Source organism: Oryzias latipes, chromosome 11, assembly GCF_002234675.1.
Source record: "Oryzias latipes chromosome 11, ASM223467v1".
In the NCBI taxonomy this organism is placed as follows: Eukaryota; Metazoa; Chordata; class Actinopteri; order Beloniformes; family Adrianichthyidae; genus Oryzias; species Oryzias latipes.
Window position 1 is genome coordinate 23018075 of NC_019869.2, and position 19909 is coordinate 23037983.

The 19909-nt window shown below is 37.0% G+C and overlaps 3 protein-coding genes and 1 non-coding gene across 5 annotated transcripts; 2 read left to right on the top strand and 2 right to left on the bottom strand.

Annotated features, from left to right (window-relative positions):
• Positions 1-17: 17 nt before the first annotated feature.
• LOC101163096 (autophagy-related protein 11-like) lies at positions 18-4586 on the bottom strand. The gene is made up of 9 exons (XM_004074215.4): positions 4451-4586; positions 3960-4025; positions 2280-2354; positions 2105-2152; positions 1945-1999; positions 806-895; positions 605-668; positions 466-532; positions 18-356 (listed from the first exon to the last, which is right to left on the bottom strand). Exons 1-9 carry the CDS (start codon positions 4497-4499, stop codon positions 262-264), a joined length of 609 nt encoding a protein of 202 aa, XP_004074263.1. The 5' UTR covers positions 4500-4586; the 3' UTR covers positions 18-261.
• LOC111948264 lies at positions 2696-2828 on the bottom strand. The gene has a single exon (XR_002874220.1). It is a non-coding gene; the product is annotated as a U8 small nucleolar RNA (small nucleolar RNA).
• A 386-nt stretch (positions 4587-4972) lies between the features above and the next one.
• Positions 4973-7986, top strand: stmnd1 (stathmin domain containing 1). Its single transcript, XM_020707334.2, has 5 exons — positions 4973-5188; positions 6116-6299; positions 6391-6536; positions 7000-7128; positions 7201-7986. The coding sequence occupies exons 1-5, from the start codon at positions 5138-5140 to the stop codon at positions 7570-7572; spliced, it is 882 nt and encodes a 293-aa protein (XP_020562993.1). The 5' UTR covers positions 4973-5137; the 3' UTR covers positions 7573-7986.
• A 2431-nt stretch (positions 7987-10417) lies between these two features.
• On the top strand, positions 10418-18897 carry rbm24 (RNA binding motif protein 24). Of its 2 annotated transcripts, XM_020707335.2 has the most exons (5): positions 10732-10842; positions 11458-11542; positions 11750-11873; positions 11948-12002; positions 16398-18897. In XM_020707335.2, the coding sequence occupies exons 2-5, from the start codon at positions 11501-11503 to the stop codon at positions 16747-16749; spliced, it is 573 nt and encodes a 190-aa protein (XP_020562994.1). In that variant the 5' UTR covers positions 10732-10842; positions 11458-11500; the 3' UTR covers positions 16750-18897. The 2 variants fall into 2 exon arrangements, with proteins under 2 accessions (XP_004074265.1, XP_020562994.1); XM_004074217.4 differs by lacking the exon at positions 11458-11542 and having other exon boundaries at positions 10418-10842.
• The last annotated feature ends 1012 nt before the right edge of the window (positions 18898-19909 follow it).

Sequence of the window (19909 nt, forward strand, 5' to 3'; positions counted from 1 at the left end):
GAATTAATGTCACAGCATGCAAGTTATTTTGGTTTATTGGATAAATCAAATGCATTAGCTAGAAAAACATACTGACAAATGAGTCATATCCTCACAGAACCAGTAACAAGAGGCTATCAATGACTAGAAAACGTACTGAATAGACATTTTTTAAGTCACCATTAGAGGCATATGGAATTTGTCTACAAACTACAATGAACCTTTCCTTTTTCAAACTAAATTATAATACCTTGAACTCTGTAAGTAAACTGTTTACTTGTCCTAAAACTGAGCAACCTCCATCTCCAGCTGCTTCTTTGTCTTCGCCGCTTCAGTTTCCTCTTCGAGCTTCTGCAGCTGAGTCAACTTCAGTTTTTCTATCAAACCAATAAAACAAGAGCCGATAAAACACCTATTGCTCTAATGTTGAAAAATACTAAATTGCATTTACAGTTTTACAACAGGAATAAAAAATCAGGCACTCACCAACAGACAACAGCTGAGTTTTTTTATTTTCAGCTCTCTCCAATTCTCCTGGAAGCCTTTCTGGGGCCTTTAGGAAACATTTTCACATTTCTGTAAATTCCACATTTCTAATCAATTCTGTGATAGATGCAAGACTTACAAAGACACAGTGAAGTTTCTTGTGCTTCTCCATGAGATGCTGAAGCTGATTTTCAAATCTCATCCTATTTAAACAAAAAAAAGCAGTCCTCGTTTCAACATTAAGGTAAAACTCATTGCCCTAAAGGAGCCGACTACAAATATTATTAGGGTTTCTTTTAGTTTATGGGCATATTGACTACAAATTTGTAATGATATGTACCTCAGCTTCCTGTGCCTAAGCTTGAATTCTTGTATTTCACATCTGTATTGCTCCAGCAGGTCTTTTCTCATTTTGTGATCCTTCATCTCTCTGCCACAGACACAGAACATCATCATTAAAATACAGAAATTATGCAACATGAAACAAGAACCTCACAGGGTGTAAATAGGTTTTCAGTATTAGTGATGTTTAGGTGATGTGTTATCATGAGTCTTTGTATCTCCTTACCAGGCAGACATACAAATTAGTCTAAATTTAAGTGTGTTTAAGTGTTTTTAACCAGATGTGGGTTAAAAAATATATGCTGCGCCGTAAGACTTAACCTACCAAAAATATTACATTGAAATTGACAGACAAAAAAATACAATATGACAAAAAGCTCATAACTCATTTTTTTCTTATCCACTGAAATTTTAGTAATATGTCACAAAAATCAACTAAGAAGATTAACCAACTAAAAGAAAGGACAAATCTATTATGACATAAAAAAAATCTTCATGAAAGTAGACTTTCCTGAATCGTCCAGCCAGAATCGCTTGAGTTTCTAAAACTTTGTTTTTTAATGGTGAGTGGTGAAAACTTAAAAGAAAGACGGAACAGCAAAAAGTGCAAGGGCGATGCATAATTAGGGGAACACAAGAATACCTCAGAGCACAGTTACACCGTGTTGCTAATGTGAGTGGTGGGAAAAGGACACACAATTAAGGAAGTAAGACTGGTTAGACAGGAGCTTCTAGTAGATTAAATGTAAAAAAACTCGCCAGTGGGCTGCAAATGATTGAAGACCCTGTTAGACTGGTTTTAATTCAGCTCTTGGGTTAAAACAAATCTGATGGAAATAAAGTAATTTTCCAAAAATGAGTGTTTCATTTCCACGCTGGGAAGAGATTTGTAAAGTTAGATGGTTAAATATTTGTTTTTATATAAATTAGATATGTAGTGTGCCATATCTAATTTATTAAAAAAAAGCAGTGTTTTGTCATGCATACTCCGTAATGTTTCATTACAAGACAATTTATTGAATTAAGAAACTCTTTACTGACATCTAGTGTCTGAAACTCGGAGAAACATGAATAAATAGTTAAAACTGGACTTCTGCAGTCAAATATGTTTTGTTTTATTTCATGTGCACCGTGTACCTCTCAAAGTCTTGCTCTGATTTGTCGTACTGGAACTGTAATTTCCTGCACAGTTCTACCTCACAAGAAAGAAACAATCAACAGAAACAAAACAAAAAAATATATAAAAAGCTAAACCACAACATCATGCAAACTGCACAGAATGAATGATTTACTGTACCTTCTTTTTCCTTATAATCCTTCTCTAATTGGTTGGTCCGAGCTTGTACTGCGTAGTTAAGAACAAAATGTAAACTTAAAAAGCAAATAGTTATTAATGAAAACATTAAAACATCTAAGAATAATGGATATTTTAAGGTGTCATTTAAAGATCAACACTGATTTCACAGGCTTACAAGCATCAAGGTCCTTTTGCAGCGCTTCACTGGTTAGCTTGAGCTCTTTGATTTCCCCTTCCAAAGCTCTGTTACCTTAAATGCAGTGTACATTTACTGACACAATAGTTGAAGAACTTATGACATATAATCGTCATGTTAGACATTGTGGTAATGCTTTTAGGTATTGAGTCAGTTTCTGAAAAAAAGGTCAACTGAACACACATTTATTATAACTGAACCTCCCACAACCTCGTGTAATTTGAGTTACCTAATAAGATAATTCCTTCACAGAGGAACATGTCCTATGACTTCTACAATAGTAATTAAGAGTAAACCAGTGTGCAGTGATTAATCTCACAAATGTATCACAGAGATTAGCATGTTAAATCACTAAGCGCCCTCTTTAATTATTAATTTGTCTTCGACCAAATGTAATCAGAATGGCTCTTAGGAGGTGTTGCCGTTCCTTCTAAGAGGGAGACATTAATCATGTCTCATAATACTCCATTCATCATGTACTGAAACTCCCCGGAGGGAGTAACAGGTAAGGATGTACCTCACTGAAGATAACCACATTACCATGAATTGACTGCTTATAAATGGAAATACGACAGTCTCACTAACGGTTTTATCATTCCATCCTCTTAAATACATCAAAATGTGCGTTTAACTGTTCGCTTACAGATCTAACGGACACATCTCGGAAAGATACCAAACATAAAAAAACTGAAGGCTTATTGCTCGATTTACTTCGAAATCAAGACGGAAGTGTATGTTCATTAGCATAGCCGGTTCCTATTGGTTCACATGAACTGAGACTAAACCTTTATTTTTTAAAACGGTTTTGAGACAAAAACCTGTTTTCCTTGAAAACAAAATTCACAAAGTCAATCGCTGTACCGCCTATTCAACCTAAATGTGTCTACAGTAAGAGTTTAGAATGCTATTGTAAAGCGGAAGTCTTTCCAAAGAGTAACGGTGTGTCGAAATAAATCCCTTACGTCCGGTGTTATACGAATTATCTACAAAAACTCAACTCAAATCCGTCTAATTTGATTAGCATTGAATATATACACTAATTCACCCAACATGTATCTACAAAAAAAAGTTTTTTTGTAGCGTAAATACAGAGGAAAACCCTTTCCCCCACTACACTACGTTTGCACGCATGCGCAACACTTCAAAGCTCCAAGACGAAGACGGAAGAACGCCACACTGTATTCCACAACCACACATTCATTCTTTGATACAGATTCTATATACAAATAGAAATAAAGCTTTGTACAAAACGATTTTATTACGATATATTATATATATAAATATATACACACACACAATTATACATATGTGTGTGTGTGTGGGTGACCTTTTAGCACCCACACATTTAGAAAGAGGGCTACATGTAAAAGACTGCTACCTTTTAGTTGAAAAGAAAGGGAAAATATACAAAAAATATGCATCATACATAAAGAAGAACAAAATGTTCAATTTCAGTATATATTTCTTTATTTTTACCAATCCTATTTTTATTCATCAATATGTCCACATGATCTCAGTAGTGAGTCAACCATCCACATTACCCCAACAGTTGGTTCAACTAAAAAATAAAAAATAAAACGTTGGGTCAACTCATCTCACTGACGAAACTATTATACTTTTCTAAAAATGAAAAAAATGAAGAAAAAAAAACATAAGTACCTTTTTGTAGCCTTCTTAGTTTTCCCATCAAATTGCCACTATTTGTTGATCCTTGTAACTCTCCATCTAGTAAAAATAGTACACAGAAAACATTATAACACAACATAATAGCCAGGAACTCCATCAATCAATAGCAAGCAAAATAAGTTTTGGCTATTTGGCTTTGGTTTCCTCGTTTAGTTGCGTATCATGTTTATAAAAGTCTAATCCCGTTTTTTAAAAGAAAAATAAATAAATATGAATACAATATAATGTATGTTACTATCTTTTTGCAGAGTACACCACGAACATTGCAATGCCACGCACAGCTAGTTGGCTAGTTTAGCTAGCTTAAATATTTAACGTTAGTTTGCAATTTTTCACAAATAATTTTTAAGCTAAAATTATTTAAAGTTAGTTGGACAGACTGTGACAGAGGGGAAATACTCTGTTTTACACAGCAGACTTTAATATTTAGTTGGCTAAAAAAATAAAAAATGTTCATTTCTTACCTTGAGATTTGTTCATGTTCGTCTGTCGAAGAGAACTATAAGTTGACATGGTACAGTCTTGTTTTTTGTTTGTTTTTTTGGCAGTTTTTTAAGGAAACAAGTTGAAGATCGGCAGCGATGCCATTATTTGTATTTATTTATTGATTTATTTTTTACTTTCATTGTTCAGCATTCAGCTTACTTAAAAAAAAAGTTTATGACAGGTGTTTGTACATTAAATTATATGTAAATTTTATATTCACTCTCTGGAAATATGACGCTATTTAACACTATCAAAAAACATTGTTCTTTTACAAAATGGTAAAGTCTGGCGTTAGTTGTAATTTTTGCAAGTTTAGAAGATAATAGTTTTTATAGAACAAATTAGCTCCCAGCATTGCTATGATAATGTTAGTGATGATAATGCACCGAATGTTTACCATATGGTTATTAATTAAAAGTACATGAGGTGTGACCTGTTGTTTTGTTTAGAGTTGCCATTTTTGTTCCTCAGTGTCCTCACGTTTAACCAGGTCAGCTTTATTGTGGCAACGGTCCCGTTTTGTTGCTATAGCAACGCAGAAGTTATTCTTATTGCGTACAAGAATGAGAAACGGCTCAAGTTAATGCTGGATTTGAACTCGCTACCGAGGTTTAATCCATTTTATGCGACTTTGATTTTGGATTATTGGTCGGAGAGCGGTAAAAATGGGATGCATAAACTCCACACGGGCGACAATAGTGCGGCAGCTGACGAAGGTAGAGCCATGTCTCTGAACACCTACAGGGAATGCTACACCATTTTACTCTTCTTTTTGTATGTTTGCTTGATTTCTTTTGCGTGTTTTCCCCCCGGATGTAAGTGTAATTTTATACGGAACCAAGTTTGGTTAACCGTTAACCAAACGGTGGGCAAGTTGCATTAGTTTAGCAGTTCTACCACAGCTGATCTGTTTTCACGCTTATTAAGAGTTTGTGTGTTGTGAAAATAAATAAAAAACGTTTCAGACAAATTATTTTTGTCATAATTTAATTAAAACATATGATTTACGTTCTGTATATAGGTGAATAACAACAAAGGATGTCAAAAATTATGGTGTAAATCTTTTAAAAAAAATAAGAAAATAAAAGACAACATGTAATAGACAACACAACCAAAAGTACAAAAAGATAGAAAAATGAAATAAATTGACTTGATTTCTTTTCTTTTTTTCTTGAAACTTTTGGTGCCATTTCTGATGTATCCTCTTTGTTGTAACTGAATAAAAGTATATTTTTTTTTCCAGAATTATATTGTGGTGACCTGGGGGTTAGCCCCGCTTTCAGCCCCTAAGAATCATGGAAAGTGGGGAATCTTGGGTGTAAAACCATGAGTGAGAGGGCTGGAAGCAGAAGTCAGATCTTTGCTGTTTGGAAATTTGTAATGTGCTTACATCTGTTTGGAAATTTGTAATGTTCTCACATACGTGGATGGTGATGTAGTAATAGAGTGTAGACTCATCCGCTTACTTCTCTCTAATACCCCCTGAAGTCGTGTGGCATGGTAGCCATTTAATTAGCATAGCAGTTGTAGTGGCGTGACATAATAGCTGGGTCATTACAATCTCATCCAATTGATTATGCATGATGTTTTTATTTACTTTCTTTTTAGTTATATATATGTATATATGTATGATTTACTCCCAGACTGACGCTGGAAGTAAACATGAAGACCGGGGAGACTCGGCTGTGTCAAAGGGCACCACTGATAGTGGGGTTGTGGTAGAGAACAGGGACATCACGGTCATACCTGGGGAAATCCCGGAGAAACTTCCTCCCCTGTCATCGGAGAGCTTCACCACAAGCAACACAGAGGAAGTTAAAAAAGAAAGTAAGTATTGACCATTAAAAAAAAAACATTACAACATCCAAACCTCTTCACAACCAAAAGAGAAAATGACAACATCTTTTCTGTTGTCCAGCTGATGCTCCAGTTTTACTGCAGCAGGATGAGCCGGTTAAGGAGAGACAAAAATCCAGTGAGATTTTGGAGGAGCTGATCAGTCAGGGGATCATCCCAGTGGGACAGAGGAGAGAGGACCACAGCTGGGCTGCCTACAGCATTACAGTGCGTTCATGTTTTTACTATTAACTAATAAGCCAAAATCTAAGGTAAAAGCTTTCTTGTGTACAAGCAAAATCAATATCTAATTGTCTAAAGTACCTCAAAGTGTAACCTGAAGGCCGGATGACTTCTTTGAAACGTAATGTCTCGTGGTGGTCACAAGTATGTTCTTCTAAGGATTCTTGAAATCACACACCTAATTATAATTACTTTGAAAATGTAATCCCTGCCAAAATTTGGACCAAGTTACCTTTTTTAAGTGAAAACAAAGAAAATGTTATGAAGCGGAGTTTACTTGGGTCAGTCTATGATCTAAATAGGATGGGAAGGGTTTAATAAAACAAAATCAGTGTAATGACTGCTCATTACAATGAAAAACATGAATACTTTTAAAAAAACTGTCTTATCTGGATTTCTTTTAACAATAAAGCAAAAGGAAGTAACTAAAGAATGTTTTTTGTATCAGATGGACGAGAGAGACGTTACACGAAGGCCTCCTGCACGGCTGAAGTCTCTAAAAATCAAAAAGGCTCAAACTTTCCACAGCAAAGAAGAGATAGATGAGAAGATGAGGCTTGCTGAAGAGAGACGCAAGGTGCCGTTTGTTTTTGTGTCCCACATATTTGTCTCAAATTGTGCTCTTGTGAAGTCATATTTCCTCTTTCAGTCCAACAAGGAGACCCTCAAGACCCGTTTGAGGTCAATGTCTGCACGGGTTCGTGCTCCAAGATCCAACCCCAGTAGTGATGAGGACAGCTTCCTCACACCTGTGCAGCCCCTTCAGTCACCTGAACTGTTGCCAGCTCCAGAGCAGTTCAGCCAGGTACCTCATGAATCCCCACAACGAGGAGATTTGTCTGAGAAGACTGTGGGTGATGACAAACTTGAATGGCAGATGCAAGTAACGGCAGCAAGCTCAGAAGAGGAAGAGGTGACACAGGTGGAGGAGATTGAGGCTGGGAAACCCTTTTCTTCTCTCAGCAAGCCGGAGGTTGACTCAAGCTTCCAGCAAGCAACAGACAAAGAGGACATGTTTTAGCCTATTTTGCATAAAATCTTAAGTCATGTTTAAGAAGGCATTGCTTAAAAAAAATAACAAAACATTGAAGAAGTTAGCTAAAATATTTTATTTTGCATGGTTACAAACCCAGTAAACATGTGAAATGTTCTAAATCCCAATGTATATTGTGCTTACCACTGTTCAAAAAAGATTTACTTTCAAGTTTAATGTGAATGTGCTGTAGAGTTTGTATTATTCTCTTGCCAAAAGAACAAAATCATTTAAATCCGACTTCTGTTTTCAGTGAGTTATGAGAAATCCAAATGTGTAAGTTCAGTGTGTGTAAAGCCAGTTCTTTTTTTAAACACTAGAGGGCAATGTCAACGCATATTCAACATGATAGTCTTTCGAAAGTTGAGTTTATGTTAATAAAAGCTTACAAAATGCAACATTTTTTTCTAGAAGTTACTAGTTTATGATACATACAGTTGAGGTGTGGGATAAGCGTTTGTTTAATCGAAACTATTTTTTGTTACAGGTTTTAAACAAGCTCTATCCCTTTTTCAAAATATTTGATATTTTTGTAAATTCAAATGTGAGACAAAAGCTTGTCTTTTCACCAAAAAGGAGCAGGATATCATAGCAAGGATTTGAAAAGCTTCTGGTTTTCAAATCCTCAGTAGTAAAAGCAAGCAGGTAAGAAGAATATTAGGAGGCTTTCTCAAAAGAATAATGTTTTTCCGGGTTTCATTGTTAAAGTTCAGGTTGGGTTGAAATAGAATAGTCAATTGTATTCATTGCAGAGAGATGTGGTTACTGATTTTTTTTATTAATGGGATATATGTGCAAAGTTTGTTTTTCTCTTTATGTAAAGTTAATGTTATTGATTTTAATATTTTCATATTGCTCATTGCAGTGTTTTTGAAATAATTTGATGAATAAATATTTTAATTTCTGCACTGCAATCCTCTCTCTTTCCCTCTATTAGAATTACGGTAAACCCCATACTTGCATTGGTAGAACTACACCAGGATACTATAAATGTCACTTTTATTATCTTATCGCACCTAAGTATATTAGTTGTTTTTGTGGGCAGCTGAGGCAAAATACAGGAAAATATTCTGTCCGTCTGTTTGTCTCACAGTTGTTGTTGTTTCAGACCTCGAAGAGATATAAAACTCAGTTTTAGGTACTGAAAGCTGTCAGCAGTACTGCTGCATACATATCACATAAAAACGTTGTGGTCAGTGCTTCATTCTAGGAATGTCGATTACTTTCATTCTATTCAGCTTTTCAGTAGAATTCTAGCCAACCATTCCACCTGTCCAGTGATTGTGGGCGTGCTCAAGAACGAGTGAGGCAGTGAAGATGTGTGCACTGCGGGGAGCTTCAGACAAAATGGTGAAGGCAAAAGAGAGCAAAAGTTTGGATGTACTTAGCAGCGAAAGTACTTCTCTGGATACGAGTGTACAGCACAATGCTCTGTGGACAATCCTCTGAAAAAAGTCCAATGTTGTTGCAATGAGTGATGAAATACGTCTTTACTTCAGGATGTGTGATAAAAGGAAATGCAGCTCTGCAGTGCAGACTGTCAAGGAGGTCTTAGGCACATACAATCACTCTCCTTCACCCTGTCAGGCTGCTTCATCTCACCCAGCTAAAACAGCATGTGCAAAATAAAAATCGATACAACAAACTTTTGAAAAAATGAAAAGACTGTCCTATGACACTACGCTTGATGTCATACATGTAGGGGAGGTGGCTGATAGAGGCCACTTTCCAGAGTTGGTATCCATAGTCAGTTGTGTTTATTATTTGACTAAAAGAGTTCATGCGGGACAGCAGTGCGGACAAAGCATGTACCACATTTGGGCTAGTTTTGTGGTGGCTTGAGCTCCAGCTAGCCAGCCTTCAGAGAAGCCTCCATCTTGTTTCTCTCAGAGTGGTCAGCATGTCACACCAGAACAGGGACAAAAAGATTATAGGCAACCTGACCAGGCCCCCATTGTTGAGCAAAAGAAACCCAATATAGACCCGATTTTTTTCACTACTCCGCTTGGACATTAAAGGACGTGTGGCTGCATTAATAAAATAGTAAGTGAACATAGAAACATCATCAGGTTGCATTTCTCTGAACGTAGCCTGGATAATACTGTTTAAGAATCCAAGAAAGAAGAAAAAGTATTTTCTGACCTAGATATTTGTTTTGTTAATATATTTATACACCAGTTTTCTAAAAATGAAAACATCTGGCATAAGTTTCTGTCATAAATGGACCAAAGCAATTGATTTACAGGCACTTTTTTTGTTAATGACACATTGCCCCACAACCTCTGTATTATAGGACAGGTGCATGCAGGCCAGCAGCGCAGTGCTCCCAGGAGCCATAAATGATTAACAGTAGCACTCCCTCTCACATTACCCAAGGTGAATTACTCATCCTGGCAATTCAAAGGGAGATTCAGAGATCCAGACTGTGCCACACAGAAGATCTTTGCTAATCTGTTTGAATCATTAATGCTTAGACACTCTTGAATTAGTTCACATATGCCTTGTCCTTTCCATTCATTTTTTTTATTGAAAAACAATTTGATTATTTGAACTTTATAGAGGTCAGAGCATCCTGTGTGTGTCACATGGCTACAAAAACTCATGGGAATTATCAAATGCATACAGGCTGCCCTAAAACTTTACTGAAATTTTTTTGAAATTCTTTTAAAAGTAGTTTACCTCCAATTTCAGGATGAACAGACTAGGAACTTTAATCATGAAACAAATCCAGAGCCCCACGTTGCGCAGGTTCCCCTGCAGCTGTTGGAGCGCGCCGGTGGGCGGGCAGCAGATTTGATCTGGGTGGAGTTAAAGCGACGCTTTTAGGAATGGGTCCCAAACAATTTTAGTTAGACAGCAGAGTTGAGCAAGGAAAGCAGGAGGCACCTGGTGGTATCTTTGGGACAATCCGCTCCATGTTGATCCTCTCCTAACTAGATACATCTACCTCTGGGCTTCATCACTGTCGGGTTTTCAAACGTTTCTGCTGATCTCTTCTCCTGCGCCAAAAGATCTGTCGAAAACAGATTTTTTTCCTTTTTTGCACTATACTATTACTTTTTTTTATTGATTATATTTATTGCACTTACGATGCACACTACACAAAAGGACACGACCTACACGAAGATTTTTGTCGGGGGTCTTCCCTATCACACCACGGATTCGAGTCTCAGGAAATATTTTGAGGTATTTGGTGAGATTGAAGAAGCAGTGGTCATCACCGACAGACAGACCGGCAAGTCGAGAGGCTATGGATTTGTAAGTATTCTTACTGACACACTTGTTTTGCCATTTTTATTTTGCGGTGGAACAGTAGGAGCAGTTGCGCGTGTGTAGAAATCATTTCTGTGTTTAAAGTATGTTGTCAGCTTCAAATATGAAACTGAATCAGGTCACGAGGTGTTTGGGTTTTGATAAACAGGCGCTGCTTATATTTGGCCCTGGTTTCCGTTGCAATCTCAGAACTTGTTGCGCACTGATGCGTCATGACGCGCATTTCTTCGGTCCCTTGCGCTCTGACAGCTGGGGTGAGCAGAGAGAAGCCTCAACATCACGTCTTTTTAGGGCAGACACGTTCTAGAAAACAATACGATTTCTTCATTTGAGGCTGCTGTAACACTAAAAAACAAAGTTCTGCTCAAACTTGTCCAAAATCTTCTCTGACACACTCACAAAAAGCTTTGACGAATATAAACTTGTCTTTTAGGAACAGGCTTTTCCTGATTAAGTAATCCGATTCAGAAACAAGTGTAAAACCATTAAATTGACATTTTTATGTTAATTTTTCTAACAATCTGAGTATATAAAACTCTCCACTTACCATATGAGCATCTTTTCCTATATTTCTTAATATTTATTCAGAATTTCCCACAGTAAAAGAAAACTGCACGACTGTTAAGCTCTGAGCAAGGCTGCAATGGAGGCAACAAGAAGTCACATCATTCTGGCTGTCTTTCAGGTTTTGTCACTTCCACGTTGGGGTGTTAAATAACTGTGTGCTGCCAAGTGCTTGCTTGCCCCCCCCCGCCCCCCCCCCCACACACACAGGGGCTCTTATTGTGTTAAAAATGCTTTTCCAACATGCATGTCGCTTTAGAATATTTGTCGGCCACCCGTTTAGGAAACATTAAACCTCAGTTTCCATCCAACATCTGTTATCCTACAGGTTACAATGGCAGACCGCTCAGCTGCAGACCGGGCCTGTAAGGACCCCAACCCAATCATTGATGGCAGGAAAGCCAATGTCAACCTGGCCTATCTTGGAGCAAAGCCTCGTGTGATGCAGCCAGGTTAGACTATACATGTATTGAAAAACTCCACATCCATCTGAATTTGTGGTTTAAGGGTTTTTTCTTTCTTTCAGGTTTTACTTTTGGTGTGCCGCAAATTCATCCTGCTTTCATCCAGAGGCCTTATGGGTAAGCAGTGCTGATCTTCACAGTTTTTAAACTATTTCACACTTTAAAATGTCTTTAAACTGATAATTAGTTGTTTTGTTATGCTACTTAACTAAGAAAAGTGTTTTTAGCATTGACCCCAAAAACATACAGATAAAAGCCCTTTAGGTGTGTTTGTTTGCATCCGTACATCTGCGTGTATGCTGTGGATGATATACAGTGGAAACCTGCAGTCTGACTCAATGTTCTTTCTCCGGTTCGACAGGCTCGCTCTCACTTAAACTAACTGGTTTGAGGAATAGTTCTGCGAGCGTAATAAGGGATTTTCCTGTAAATTCAAACACACATGCACAAGCTCTGAAAACGGTGATTACAAATGCATGTACGTGGGTTTCATTTTGACTTTTTCACTTCATTTTGAAGCATATTTTGTGTGCAGTTATGAAGTGGTTTTGTTAGCTAAACAGTGTGCTTTCTCTAGTGCAGAAAGAGAAAAAAAGAAAAAGGTAGATTGTCTGATTTTTTGGGGTGCCCTTTCTCTTTTTTTGTGGTAGTGTAAACTTTGCTGATTAAAAAAAAAAAGCCGTAGAAATTTATATTTTTGTTTGTTTTGTGTTGGTTAGTGCTTTTAGCTTGTGTTTTTTTTTTAACGGATGTGCTTTTTTTCTCCGTGTTTTTCATTGGCGTCTTGTTTGATTGTTGAATTTCCTGTGTGTTTCTTTTCTACCAGCTCACAAACACATCCCCCATAATAACAAAACCTATTATATATGTTTTGTGTGAACTTGTTGCAGCTTTTTTACTTTCCTCCAATTAGTACAGCAGAAATACACACCAAGGTGATATATACAGACCTTTTGCGGATGTCTGATTGCGTTACAATACACAGGGGGATTCACTTCTGTTTAATTGAAGCTTCATCCAACCGCATGGAAGCCCCTTTTAGCCCTCCATTGGATGCAAATAAATGTCTGGATGGCTCTGTCTCTCACTTATTCTTTCACAGTACACTTTCGTCACATGGGCTTGTGGTGTTAAGGAAAACAGGCTCACCCATTGTGCCACACAAAGCCCCAAATGCTGACACTGCAGTCGCATGAAGCTCAGAGTTGTGTGGTCGTCACCGTTAGTTTGTAGGGGTCCATAGAGGGTGTTGGAGCTGTCAAAGGGTGGCAATTAAAGGGGCCATGTGGAAGTTGAAACAAATCTATTGCTATGTTCATATAACCACTTTTCATTTAGGGTGGGAAAAAAATGATGTAGCCATATGGGAAGGCTGGTTTGTTGCAACAAAACCTCTGCATTCACTGTTTTTTTTCCTAACTTACCGTGTACATGTTACCAATTATATTTTAAGGCAGATGTAGGCTAATGGAACAAACATAGAAGTGAATGACACATGTTTACTTATTTGTACATTAGGATCAAATAAATCACTAAAAACATCCTATTTTACAAATTACCTTTATTTCTCCATAATTATAAAAAATACCCAAAAGAAGTTGGGTGTCTTAATATAAATATTTTGATTTCTAACCTAATTATGTCAAATCAATGGTTAAAACATTATATCTCTGTTTCTCCGGGGATTTTTTTTGACTCACTAATTGTTTTTTTTAGGAACAAAAAGAAACAAGAACAAATAAATATTGAAAAGAATTGCAATTTAGTGTAAAAGTATAACACTTTTTTTTTTACATTTATGCTGAATCATAGGGATATACATCTTCCGACAATAGTACCTGACACTAAATTTTAAATATAACACATTTCACTAATTTTTTACTAAACATATCAGTGTCATACCTCAAAGGTCAGACTAGCTATGTCTTTATAGCAGTTGAGATGTCAAATATAATGCTTAATTTCTTCATTCCTTTTTTTGAGAAAAAATCTGCACTTCTCTGTTGAACTAATTTTAACTTATCGTGGTAAAGTTTTAAATCAAGAAGATAGAAAAAAATCGAATACGTTGATAGTAGTGATTCTCTTTCTGACTTCAGATCCACTTCATGATTGGATGGTTTCAAAACTGATCTGGAGCAAAACTGAAAGGAGATATTGAGTTCATTTGAAAGGATTGCTATGACTTTTATTTAAACATACTCACACTTTGAATCTATAGGAGCACGCCAAGTGTTTCCATCACTGCTGTCAGCGTTGCTTCTTGGACTCTTTGATCACATTCATTTTAAAACAGTGTTTACTACCATACACAATGCACTTGGTTACAGTTTAGTGTTGCTCTATCTGTTGTTAATAAATTTCCAAACAGTGATGTTACTGTACGAACTTACTGGATCCAGTAAGCTGTTGGTGTCGGACTCTTGACTTTGAAGTCTTGATATTTACACTGTAGCTGCACAGATGATTTATGTGTTAGAAAGTGCGTCTGTGGAAACAAACCATTAGGCGTCACACTTTTATGACGCATAAACAAATGCATTCATCAGCAAACATCAGCCCTCAAAGATAAGTCTTCCTGACACCAGATCAAATAGAACATTTCTTGTTTTCATCCAGAAACAGACAGGCATGCAAATAACCTCCTCTGGTGAAGAAGATTCTGTAGTTTTTTAGGCAGCTGTTAATGATTTGTCACCGCTTTGGTCCCCGAAACTCCACCTAATCTGTGTATGAGCACAAGCATGATTGTTGGGAAGGAATTTTGTCCAAAATAGTCTTAAAAATTGTTAAAAGTCATAAGAAATAAGCTATTTCAATATAAAAGAATTCACGATAATGAAATACTGCTGTACAACCTTAATTTTAAACTTCACAAAATCATTTGTAGTCAACACTGACCTGTGTTCACAAATGTTCACAAATAGATTTTTTTGTCGTCCGAGATACCACAAAAAAACTGCTGAAAGATTATAAAACACTCAGCTCCTACAAACGATTTTAAATGTAAAAAAAATATGATAGTTGTTTTCTGACCAAAACAGTCGTGTTGATCACTTATGGGACAGTTATTCTAAGTCAGACATAAAAAAGGATATTGATAGTAGTCAGCATTATTATTTTTAATATCAACGATTAATCACTTTTGTAAACTGAACACTTAGTTTTGAGGAGAGTTTTCTCTCTTAACTCTCTGATTTAAATGAGTAAAATGTCAGTAGTGCAGTTTTAGAGATAGCATTAAGTGAAATCTTTGCCCTAACCTGCTGAGCTTCAATACTGCAGCTTTTATATCGTGATAGAGCATTTTTTAATCACAGACATTTTTATGTCTTTTGACCTATTTTACCGAAAAAATCAATCCAGTGCATAATTTTTAAAAAACGTTTTTGTATTTTTTTCCCATACCAGCACTAAACACTGCCCTTAAAGACCATTTGCACCTCCTTATATGTTCCTTTGTCTTTTATGTTGAGTGATTGTGCAGTGACCTTGCTGAATTTGTAATCATTGAAGCTGAGTTAACCTTTTTATTTATTTATTTGCTCCTCTCAGATGCTTTGCTCTTTTAATTTAACTTTTTAATTTTATTTTATTATTCTGTTAACTGTTTTGGGTGAGATGTAATTTGGACTGGTGAAGTGCTCACATTAGGGTTGCCACGATAGATCCTGACTTTCAAACTTTCTTCTTGACTCCTTCATTATTTTCACTCAAACTAAACATCTCTGTTGTTGCATCTTTACTGTATAACTTCCCATTTGACTCTCTTTTTCTCCACAAATGTCAAAGTTAGTCGTTATATTCCAGGCCTTATGCAGCTCGTGAGGCAGGATAAGGCTATGTAATGGAGGGCAGAATGCGCTCATTGTTCAGATCTGTTTATTTAATCGAAACGTCGCTCATGGTGCAGAGCCTAGTCCCAGCTACCCCCGACAGCCTCCCTTTCTCTTTGTCCCATCACAGAAGGGGGAATGGCCAGCAGTGTCCATTTAAAAAAAAAAAATTGTCCAGTTGTCAAAGTGGCAATGGCATTTTCACAATGCTTCCCTGGGCTGATCTCCTCTGTTTGCACCCCCAACCATTGCCTGGCACTGTAAAATCCACCCTCTCACCCCCAGTTCAGTGCCTTTAACTGAGCTAATTTATAAAAGGACGATTCAAGTCAAAAGTAAGTTTGTACGTATGATTCAAAACAGACACAAAATCGGCTTCACTTGCTGAACATCATGATGATGGAAAAAATATTGAAGAAGTAGTTTTTCGTTGTACTTCAGAGATATGTTACAATTATCATTTACTCTACTGTTCCTTGTTTTCTGTTGTGGCAACCCTATGTTTGTTCGAATTCCTATTAGCAGACATTTCTTTGGTGTCTGAATTGATCTGGGTGGTAGGAGGGGATGGGGTCTCTGTGTGGTGGAGTTGGGTTGTGGGATGATTTTTGGGGAGGCTGTTTCTCTAACATTTGTTTGTTGCTGTTTTTTGAATACCTGTGTGTTTTTCCAACAGCATCCCAGCCCACTACATGTACCCCCAGGCCTTTGTCCAGCCAAGTGTGGTGATCCCTCATGTGCAACCTGCTGCTGCCACACCAGCCACCGCTTCTTCCCCTTATATCGACTACACTGGAGCTGCCTATGCACAGTACACTGCAGCGGCCAATGCTGCAGCAGCCGCGGCCTACGAGCAATATCCATACGCTGCCTCCCCTGCTGCCACGGGTTATGTTGCCACCACCGGTTATGGTTATGCTGTCCCCCAGCCTTTAGCTGCTCCTGCCCCAGGCTCAGCCGCTGCTGCTGCAGCGGCAGCTTTCGGCCAGTACCAGGCTCAGCAGTTGCAAGCCGATCGGATGCAATAGCACCCATCACCACTGCTGCAGAACAAGGAGAGAGAAGAGGCCTACTCTACACCAAAGCTGTGTAAAACAAGGCAATAAGGAAAAAAAAAATTGGATTAGCTTTTAGGGATACAAAGTTGATGATGATGGTAGTGATGATGATAGTAAGCTGGAAACTTTTAACAGTAACTCTCCAACTTGCTGTGCTTCAACCAAAAAAAAAAAAAAAGGAAAAAAAATGCAGAAAATCCAAAAAAGTTGCAGATGGTACAAATGATTTACCATTATTGTTGTTTTTATGATGAATATTATCATGATTATCATTGTTGTACTTATTGCTAGAGAACAAAATGCAGTAACTAATCCCAGAGGTTGGTTTACATTTAAACCTTTAAGTCCTATTGCTGTCTTTTAGTAAAATGTTTAGGAAAATGCTCCTTTTCCACTTGTCATGTTCCTCACATGTTTAGGTTATTTAATGCCCTCATAACATTTATATTTATTATTATTGTTATACTACGCATTGAGGGCTTTGTTTGTTATTCTTGTATTCAAAGTGCTTTTTTTAGTTGATATTTTCAGATAATCAGGGAAATGGAACCGTTTCCAAAGTGTTAGCTACTAATGTGTGATCTCTGTCAGGATGTGGAGGACAGGGCAGGAGGACAGACACATTTGAAGAACTACCTTTCTATCTTCCTGATGCTGAATGTCCCTTTTTGTTTTAAAGATAAACCTTGATCTATGCAAAGCAAACAAATCACTATGAGGCAGAAAAAAAGAAAGAAAAGGGTCATGATGACATTACTCTTGGACTTACGTGGGGGACTTGTTGCACAAAGCAAAAGCTAAAGAAAGGCTGGCTTTAGACAATGAAAAACACAAAATCTGTCTTTTCTTTGTTTTTTTTGTTTAGTTTTGTTTTTCAGTCACATGTATGCATCTAGAGCTGCACATGTGGCAGTCAGAAACAAAGGCAGCACAGTCGAGCATCTCTGATGGAGAGAAAGAACAACAAAAAAAAGAGAGAAAGAGCAGCTACTGGTTGGCGGGGTGGGGGGTGGGGGGTGGACGGAGTCGCTCCACATAGACGGATGGCTCTGGAAAGAACGCATCACTTGTGCTCATTTGTTGAGCTGTCACATTTTAATCCCCAGCCAAGCCCTTTGGGAACCAACTTTACGCCCCTTCGCCGGCCACAGAGTGACCCCCGCCACTAGCCTCCAGTCATTCAGCTCTGTCCCCGTCAGCATTTCTGCCGCGGTCTGCTGTCAGGTGTCCCCTCACAAAAACCTTTACCAAAGCCACCCCAACATCTGGCCTGCCCCACGTCTGTCAAGAACAGCAGGTGGGGTGAAGAGGAAGGGCTTTGTCATGTTGTGTATGGTTTATGTGCCTTTCATTTTTACTACTAATGGAAAGGATTACAAAAAACACAAACCAAAAAAAATAAGAAATGTACTATTTAAGGTATTTATTTTCAAGGGTTGACTATGTTGAAACTCTAAGAGTAGAGACTTAGTGGCAGTACTGTATTAATAATATCATTATCTACTCATCTCAAGGCATATATAAGTTATTGATTAGTTTTATTATTATTATTATTATTATTATTAACACACTCAACCAAAATGTTGATAGAGAAGCTATTTCAAATAACATTATGTGCACTGTATTTCTATTTCTTATTCTTTAGAACAATACATTAAATATTACCTTAATGTCTTTTGTATGAGAGAACCATTATTTAAGTGCTGGCCCATCTGAATGCCTACTGTATTCTGTCTCTTCTGTGTTTTTATTGGATGACAGGAAAGTAGTAAAAGGTTTGACAAATACAAGCAAAGAAAAGCTGCTTTATTCTAATAGAATGTGTACTCGTCATCGAGGATTCAGTAGCTGTGCTTATTTTGCTTCACATTCACCAGACGGGCAGTTTGACACTGTTGGTAACTTTTATACTTGAACTCTTTCTTACAAGGGAAATGTGAAAAATAAATGACACATGAAAAAAATGTAAGAAAAAAAAACAATTCAAGAGGTTTTCATTGTTGCTGGATGAAAGCTTGTTAAGTGTTGCTATTTAAGGTCCTGTTGATAATAAAGCCTTTTGTTAAAAATGTCATCATTTACTGAAATTTGAATAAAATGTTCTATATTTGAAAAAAACAACAACTTGACTGTGTTTCTTTTTTCCCCAATGTACCTTATCAGCAACTAGCGATTATATGGGAAACTTTTTTTTTGGTCTCAAGTTTGATAAAAGAGGCATGAGTTTACAAGAATAAGAGCAAAGATAAGAAACGGTGTATGTGTGGATTTGTATTGTGAGCCTCATTTTCAAATTTAATTTAAAGACAACCTGTTAACTTGGAAAAGTTTGTTTGAACCTTAAAGTCTGAATTTTCTTTCTTTGTTACAGTTGAAGTCTTCATCATCTCCAGGGCAACATTAGTAATAAAAAAAAGAAAATTAAATAGTTTGGTCATAATTATTAACCCTTTGACATCTAAATTTAGTTCCAGTCATGAAAAAAAACACTTGTGTTTTTTAGATTTAATATTGGAGCCAAAGTGAATTGAATCATGTTTGCATCAATAGGCATCAAGGGGTTGACTTAATGTCCCTCTCTGACATTAAGTCAGACAAGAAATACTCAGAAATGCAGTTTTAAGCTTAATTGTTATTACATTTGTCCACCATAATCAGAAAAATGCCACAAGAACATGTTAAAAACACCAAAAACACAATTTTCATTGCAGTGGGTCTTAAAGGTTTAGAGGTGGAAACAGGAAGTTTTCATGAACCTCAGAACACCATCCAATCTGTTGTTGCACCTCATAAAATAGTGACTTTACCTTAAAATTTAAATAAAAAATGGAGAATAAATTACTTCAAAATGAACCGTAGCCCACAAATTGATTTACAGTGATGTAAACCGACAAAAGAAGACGCTTTCACAAAAATTCAAGTGTAATACGGAATTGTCATTGGTCTGAAAGGAAAATAGGTTTCCAACACAAGTATCCCAAAACTATTTTTTTTTATTGGTATGTAATTGTCATGATTTTTCTTCAGATGCTGCTTTTCAAGAGATGCAAATACCGCATTCAGGGCATGCCTCACTCCATCAATGATGTAGCTGCTCTCCATCAATAAGTCATGTTCAAAAGAACGAGAA

Coding starts and splice junctions, on each gene's coding strand:
- LOC101163096 (XM_004074215.4), bottom strand. CDS start 4,499: ATGTCAACTTATAGTTCTCTTCGACAGACGAACATGAACAAATCTCAA. Junction 4,026..4,450: donor GAACATGAACAAATCTCAAG/GTAAGAAATGAA, acceptor TATTTTTACTAG/ATGGAGAGTTACAAGGATCA. Junction 2,355..3,959: donor ACTAAGAAGGCTACAAAAAG/GTACTTATGTTT, acceptor ACTGCATTTAAG/GTAACAGAGCTTTGGAAGGG.
- stmnd1 (XM_020707334.2), top strand. CDS start 5,138: ATGGGATGCATAAACTCCACACGGGCGACAATAGTGCGGCAGCTGACG. Junction 6,537..6,999: donor GGGCTGCCTACAGCATTACA/GTGCGTTCATGT, acceptor TTTTTGTATCAG/ATGGACGAGAGAGACGTTAC. Junction 7,129..7,200: donor TTGCTGAAGAGAGACGCAAG/GTGCCGTTTGTT, acceptor TTCCTCTTTCAG/TCCAACAAGGAGACCCTCAA.
- rbm24 (XM_004074217.4), top strand. CDS start 10,675: ATGCACACTACACAAAAGGACACGACCTACACGAAGATTTTTGTCGGG. Junction 10,843..11,749: donor AGTCGAGAGGCTATGGATTT/GTAAGTATTCTT, acceptor GTTATCCTACAG/GTTACAATGGCAGACCGCTC. Junction 11,874..11,947: donor GCCTCGTGTGATGCAGCCAG/GTTAGACTATAC, acceptor TCTTTCTTTCAG/GTTTTACTTTTGGTGTGCCG.